At 36.9% G+C, this 7590-nt stretch overlaps 1 protein-coding gene across 1 annotated transcript; it reads right to left on the bottom strand.

The window, feature by feature from the left end:
- Positions 1 to 1056: 1056 nt before the first annotated feature.
- LOC134542081 (iron-sulfur cluster co-chaperone protein HscB) lies at positions 1057 to 6120 on the bottom strand. The gene is made up of 3 exons (XM_063386000.1): positions 5604 to 6120; positions 2831 to 3081; positions 1057 to 1397 (listed from the first exon to the last, which is right to left on the bottom strand). Exons 1-3 carry the CDS (start codon positions 6030 to 6032, stop codon positions 1265 to 1267), a joined length of 813 nt encoding a protein of 270 aa, XP_063242070.1. The 5' UTR covers positions 6033 to 6120; the 3' UTR covers positions 1057 to 1264.
- Positions 6121 to 7590: the final 1470 nt, after the last annotated feature.

Below are 7590 nucleotides of genomic sequence, written 5' to 3'. Positions count from 1 at the left end.
TTACATCTTTGCCTAAATATTAATTTTAAGAACTTGATTACTACTTTGCACTAGGATTGATGAGTAACTAAAACCCCTGAAAGAATTCCAATTATATTAGATTAGCAAATAATTTTACTTATACTATATTGTGACTTATTAATTCTGTGAATCAAATATGTTGTATGATTGTTATGTCAACGATACCACAACACTTTTTATAATACACTACTATTTGTTACAGATATCACATACTATTATTTACCACAGATAAAATAGTTACACTAAGAAATATTTTCAGTTTGGATTAAAGTAGGGTTAATTTACTCTCTTCAATTCGTTCATCCTGGCCGGACACAACAGATGTTAGGAAATTGATAATAAATAATTAATAATTTCCATTTGACACATCAGTGGGTTCCGCGCAACATTGTTCAATATACTAGGAGAAGAAAATGTTTAACAGTTACAAGAGTTTATATATATATATATATATATATATATATATATATATATATATATATATATATATATATATATGTGTGTGTGTGTGTGTGTGTGTAGTAGTGTTTCCACTGGTTTTACAACTAATAGAAGTGTTTCCACTGGTTCTACAACTAAACGACAGTCAATACGAGCCATCGGCTTCAATTTCAGAGGAAACGTAACTGTTGCAGCATTCATTTACTGGATGTTATGAATCACAAAATGTGTGTTTAACTCATTCATGACCAAGCATCCTTCAGAAACTTTTCACATGCTGATAAGTTCTGATGATTTTTATTACCTTCTGCCTAAAGTTCAGTTCTTTTCATATTGATCAGAGTGGATGTCCCACTGCCCCCTGGGAATGCATTCAAAACCTGGCAAAGAATAAACTCCTGTTGCAAGCATTAAATTCTATGGGCAACACATCACTACAATTGAATAATAAACAACTGCATGCTTCATGGTGCCTCATTTTGAATTTTTTTGTGGACATCCTGACTGCATTGCATGCCAAAATGTTACCTTGGTGTAATCCTACCTTTAGAGCAGTGTGTTACACTCCTGGCATGAGCTAATAACAACACATTATTTGTTCATAAATATATCTTTGATTATAATCAATACTGCAGTGTACATATGTAATAGGTATTTAACCTAGTATGTGCTTAGTTTGCTACCAAAGACATTTATATGAACAACGTTCTTATTTAACATATAAAAATACTATTAATATTCATGTAAAACAGTCTTGAATTAGAATATTTCAAACATACAATATACATTTGTTATGGAATAACTATTCTTCAACAATACCCATGTTCATTTTTTGTTCTTTAATTTTCTCATTAAAAGTAGTGTAATACTTCATCTTTATCACAGCTTCTTTTGCTTTAAGTACATCATCAACTTTAAAAGCATCTGCCACTTCCCTGCAATAAAAATAGGATGTCACATTAGTATGACTATAAACTAAAGCAGAGGCATGCAAAATTTTTATTTCTAATGAATTTAATTTGTATACAGATTTGTTATAGTCATAAAATCCTAACACAAGGGGTGAGAATAGTAAAAACTCACTAATTTACATGTCTGTAGACTTCTGCAGTCTACAGTACTGAAATACATAAAACCCATTTCACAAAATGAGGTTAGCACCATGTCGTAGGTGTAAATAAAACGAACTAGCAATCATAGGTGATATGATACCAGCAGTGAGTGGAAGTGACCAGCCTTCTCACACGAATTTGGTCTTGTGAGTCGACAACGAAAACAAGGATTTAATACTTCCTCCCCATTCTCATGAGACATTCCTGGCTATGTTCCTGAAATATGCCATAAAACTTTTTTTTTTTAAGAATGACAATCAAAATCTGTGCGAGCACCAGTGGTGTAAAATACAGGATATTTGCACATTTTGGGACATAAATGCAATGGCTGGCAGGGGGCAAAAAAAAAATATTTTGTTAAGAAACATTTGGCCAGAAACTAAACCCTGCAAAGTTACAGGCATGAACAGTAGCGCACAAATTGTAATCTGACTGTCTTCGGGGGACCACACTGGCAGCGAGATGCTCTGCGAGAAGCAGCCCACAAGCCGGGCTCAGACATTCAGTTAGCCAGCAGTCTGGTGTGCAGCTCAGTGGATGCTTGGTTGTACTTTCACACGATTATCGCAGTGATGACTGTTAGTCAGTATGCTGCTGTGATTAAGATATGACAAACAGCAACAGCATTGCAGACTTTACATTCGCAGAGATATGTTAACTGTGTATGGGGAGGCAAAACAGATTGCAGTAAGAGCTGAGTACATTTACCAAGGGTGCTTTCACAACAGACGTGTACTGAACAGGAAGACCTTTTTATGACTTAACCAGCGACAGCCTGAAACTGGGTGTTATCTCTAAACATCTGCGCTATGCTTGAGTCTGCTTCCAGTGGAGCATTTGAACATCACTGCGCAGTCAGTGGAGTAATACCCTCAAGCCGACATATTCAAATTTGCATGCTACTGTTTCCATCTATAACTTTGCAGGGTTTTGCTTCTGAACATATGTTCCTTGACAAAAATAGCTTATAATAAATTTTTTTTGTTGCCATTTCCTGCTAGGTACCCATTAAATTTATGCCTTGAAATTGCGAATCTGTATCTGTATGTATAATGAGAGGGAATTGATAGCTATGCATTCACAAAAAGTTGCGGTTTCCTTAAACAATGTGAGAATGTACAACAGAGTGGCAAAAAATATCTACTTAATCAACAAACAAAATTTTTCTACATAATCAACAAAAACTTTGTTAAGAACTGGGATAGAATAAATACTATATAACAGAAAATAAGCACACACAAATAGCATTTACTTACTTTGACAGCTGTCCTAAAACATGTTTATTTTCAGCATCCATTCTCTTGACATCATCCACATCCTTTACTTCAGCTAACTTTTCATTTTTTTCCATAATTTCCATCAAGAATTCTGGACTTTGGATGGAGTCTTCTTGAATGAAAACATTTTTGAGTTCAAGCATGTAGATTGCACGTTTTAAGGGATCTGTCACAGTTGAGTATGCTTTGTTCAGAAGCGAAGAATATTCTTCAGAAATATTTTTTTCTTCCTGAAATATTGATCAAAATAAGTTTGTAGGTTGGTATGCTGTGCCAACTGTGATTTAACAAAAGCTGTGTAAAAACAAGAAGGGTATACAATAATTATGAATTACAGCAAAGTGCAACATCCCTAAAAAAAATGAGGTGAAGGTGATATTAATAAACAATATTAGAGGAAAAAGAATTGAAGAATTAAGTAGAGAACCTGAAATAATCTCTGCACTGAAGGAGTGTTTTAAAGACTAGAAAAATTAATAAACAAGAGAGAACAAATTCTAAGGCATACAATAGGAGTGAAAAAAGTAATTTAAGTTAAGTTTATTAAGAGTACCTATGTTGGAAGTTACTAAGAGACACAGGTAAAAGCATAAAAAGAAACAAAAACACTGCCTGAATATCAATACTACATTATCGGAGGACTGTGAAAGTCACTGTATTTTACTGTCGTAATGTTCAGGTCCCTGGTTCTGCAGTTTTATACATTCATGAAAGGTACAATTTTAACAAGCAATTGGAGATTTTGTTTTTCCCTATAAAAATGTCAAATGCTAAGTAATTATGTATGAACTGTACAACTAAGTTAACTCATTTAAATGAGAGCTAGTAAAATTAATTTACATACTAAAAGCTAACATCTAAGTGTTTGCGAGCTGATATACTACCATTAATTTACCATATTTACTTGAATCTAAGACTAGTAATTCTAAGATGCAGCTCTTTTATTCACCTTCAAGTTAACCTAAAATTAAAAAAAAAAAAAATTATCTCAAATTATTAGCTGCATTTGAATGTGAGTCACACATTTAGATTTAGTGCAAAGGCTGTATAGTGCTTCAACTTTCAATGAGAGGTTGTACTTGACTTGAAATGTGCTTGATGTCTATCTGAAACACACAGGAGCCTCACTCACACAGTGGTACACCTGTGGTTATTGTCATTTTGTCTTAATGCGACAGTAGACTTCCCTCATTGTGTCTTGTGCTTCCTCCTGAATTACTGTTTTACTAAATCTCCTATATTTATACTTAGCACAAAGTTAAGATGATTTAGTTTGCAAGTGTAGGAAGTCATTAGTATTGTAAGCCTCAGTCAATTTCCAAATATCAAAAACTCAATAAAAAAAGTGTGTGTTATAATCCAGTACATTTAATGGTTTGTACATTCTTATTGAATAAAGTTTATATAAGTTGTAAGAAGCACCTTTTAACAGTGAAATATTAACATTTTCAAAAAGGAAATTTTTGTTTCATAATATGTACTTTTCTGGTTTGTTACGTATCAAGTGTTCCTCATGGGCCATGTTACAGCAGGAATTTGTGAGCCAGAAATGCCACTGTTTCAATATTTGCCATTTCCAGATTGTCCGTGATTCCATGATAAGTGGAGTGTTTAATGTGCTGCATAGATTCCATGTGTCTACTACAAACAAGCGTAATTTATTTTAGTGGTGTACGTATAGTTTCTATTGTATGTTGTTGAATTTGCAACAAATACTAAAAAATTTCTGCCAAATTCATGCTTTTCCTTTGGATTCAAATACCAATGTTCCTAAAGCTAATTCACATTAGAAACATTTTTAATGGCAGCTGTTTTGATATTGTTCAGAAAAGCAGCCCAAATACATTTTTTTAAAATCTAAACTGTGATCCTCTAGTCTTTTAAGTAATGTTTAAACAGTTGCAATGTTATATTTTTTGCAGTGTCAGAAATTGAAATACAGATAAATTTATGAACTACCAGAACGTTATAGTACTTTAGCTACCAACTTATGTTATTTCACAGCTGATTAGTTAGGATTAGCGTAACTTAGCTACATAAAAAATGGGTAAACATTTTGTAAAAAGTATTCAAGTTATCGATGCAGATGGCATGATTCTGTATGCATTGATCCTGTGCTACATATGCTTGTAATAACCTGGCCTAACAAAAACTTGAGGTATAACCAAAAATGATTGTAAGTTTGAATACAAAATAGATTTTCCTTTTTATTCAACTTATCATAATTTATAGTTTTATCACAAATTTTTGTTATATACAGGATCCTCCTTCGACATAACAATTAAAACAGCAAGCACCATGTACCACAGGATCATGCAATCAGGATCAAAAGATAAACTTGGATACCTACGTGATTTGGAACTTTTACCGAAAATGCTGTAGATGAGCTTCTAAAAAAATTACAAAAATTGTATAACTTGTTTTGAAAAACACCTTAATGTCACTTACCTAACCAAAAAGTGTTAGTTTTAAATGTAGCTAATCTCGTCTAACCAACCATCTAAACTATTCCACATGTTGCTAACCTAACCTAACGCACAGTATTTTTAATGTAGCTAATTTAACCATCAGAACTATTAAAGAATATTTAATTTGTAGCAAACATAATGTAACCTACTAACCAAATCGTTAACAAGGTACCCACTTTAAATATTGCAGTATGCTGAAAACAGTACCATTAAAAAAAAGAACATATAGAAATGAATTTTTAAAAATAAATATAATAAAAACAGAAGAATTTTCTACACCTTACCTCACTTCTGTTTACAAATCTATCAGGGTGCAATACATTTTGCAATTTTCTGTATGTAGAAGAAACCTTATTTAAACTTATTTCGTAACTGTTATCTATTTGTAAAATGTCAAAAAAATTAATATTTTTCCTGGGCCTCTGCAGTACTTGGCAACTTTGGCAGAATAATTGAAAATTCAAAATTTCAGTGCCGCATTTCCAACATCCCCTGCTCGTGTGTCCAGTTAAAAAACCTTTCGCGAACGTGGTAAGCATGCCTTGTTTGCATACCAAGGAAAACGTAAATAAACATCGTCTTCTATTACTTAGATCGCTTTTGAATTTTACTTTACTTAGTAGACACAAACTCTTCATAAAAAAACATCCCGGGATGATTTTCAGTATATTATTGGGTTTTCTAAATGCATTTCGATATATCAGACTGGACATTTTAATAATATTTACCACCTTATAATTATTTCTACGAACTTAAAAGACAACATGACTTGCTCCAAGGATTATCTTATTTACTGTCATAGCGACAGCCATGTGTGTCGCGGTCGCGACTTGTAACTAGAAGTCGCAGGGACAGCGAAAATGTCACACCACGTCAACCTCTCACTCTCTCTCCCTCTCACGCCTCGAAGAACGCCAGGCGGGTCGCGGGTCGCGTGCCGCTAAGAGTCAGTAGAAGGCGGGGAGACTTGTCATGGGGCAAGTCGCCATCTGCTGGCCCTAGCGCTGCTCGTTCAGGAGCTACACAAGCGTGAAACAGTCTATTTTATTGCACCCAAGTAGGGCTCTGGCCAGTTACTTTGTGTTCAACCTTTTTATATTAATATGAAGAATATATTAAAAGCTTCCAGGATATATGTTTTAATTTTAAAAAACATCTGTAATACCAGATGTTTGCTTGTTTAAAGAAATGTATGACGACTCATGGCAATAAAATATGAGCTACTTTGGTTTCTCTGAACATACTGCCATCACCCGGCCTCTGCAGAAGGCCCGGGAAATACCTGACGGGCACTACGGGCATCGCGGTACTGCTGTTGTCGGGAGGTGGTGCCAGGCTAGTGGGACACTAGACCGATGGTGATGGGTCGTGGGTACGCTGCCCCCGCGTGCCCCGCCAGATATGCGGCTGGGAATCTACCCTGAAACTCCCTACTTGGCTGTGAGGACGCTCGGCCGTATGGAGGACGGAATGGTGCGGAATAATCGTATACGACACAGTTTATATTAAATTGGCTTTTAATCCATGGACTTCACCGGTGGTACGCTGTCATAGCCCCAGATATCACCCCCGTGATGCGGTGACGTCACTCGGCTTTAGGTCCCTGAATCCCCGTTTACGTGATTGTCTTGTTAAGCCTGTACTGCTCTCGTCGTTGAGGTGTGGGTCCAGGCCAACGTGGCCGGGACTGGAAAATGCGGGACCTGGAGTGAGAGTTAGATGAGGAGGGATAGTAGTAGGCTGTTCCAAGGATAACTCGGCGTTGACGATTTCACGAGCCTCTTTTATTGTCGTTTTAGAGCCTGCCGCAGCCTGGCGGAACCGTCGCAGAACAAGCGCCCTTCCCGCGGCGACCCGGACTCCCGTAAGACCGTACTGTCCGTTAACACGTCCCGACACGGATTGGGAATTTTCCCAGGTAATATTGACCCCGATTACGGTTACTCCGCGAAGAAGCTCAACACGTGCGCGGCCCGTTACGTAAGGTCTCGTAAAGACGGCGAAGGTTCGGTGACCCGTAATTGCGCGTCCGCGTTCTGGAACTCTCCACTGGTAACGTAACTCGAAAGACTCGTAAACTCAGTTAGATAAACGACTCGCGGAGGCAGCTCGGCTGCCGCGACAATCCGTGAACTTAAACGTACGACTGGCCACGAGCTCAGGATACGCGCCTCGCGAGCAGCGCGGAGCGGCATGCACGTCTGTCTCTGCTCGAGCCCTGAACACGACTGCCCTTCCCCGCCCGCCAGCGGGCCGGAGCCCGCGGGCTGC

This window comes from Bacillus rossius (genome assembly GCF_032445375.1).
Source record: "Bacillus rossius redtenbacheri isolate Brsri chromosome 4 unlocalized genomic scaffold, Brsri_v3 Brsri_v3_scf4_2, whole genome shotgun sequence".
Classification (NCBI taxonomy): domain Eukaryota; kingdom Metazoa; phylum Arthropoda; class Insecta; order Phasmatodea; family Bacillidae; genus Bacillus; species Bacillus rossius.
The sequence above is the reverse complement of the archived record's forward strand: the minus strand, read 5'-3'. Positions and strand labels throughout refer to the sequence as shown.

What these genes read in the sequence shown, in the direction of transcription:
- LOC134542081 (XM_063386000.1), bottom strand. Translation starts at nt 6,032, where the DNA reads ATGTCCAGTCTGATATATCGAAATGCATTTAGAAAACCCAATAATATA. An exon ending in GATTTGTAAACAGAAGTGAG is followed by an intron (nt 3,082 to 5,603) that starts GTAAGGTGTAGA and finishes TCAATATTTCAG; the next exon opens with GAAGAAAAAAATATTTCTGA. An exon ending in GTTTTAGGACAGCTGTCAAA is followed by an intron (nt 1,398 to 2,830) that starts GTAAGTAAATGC and finishes TTTTTATTGCAG; the next exon opens with GGAAGTGGCAGATGCTTTTA.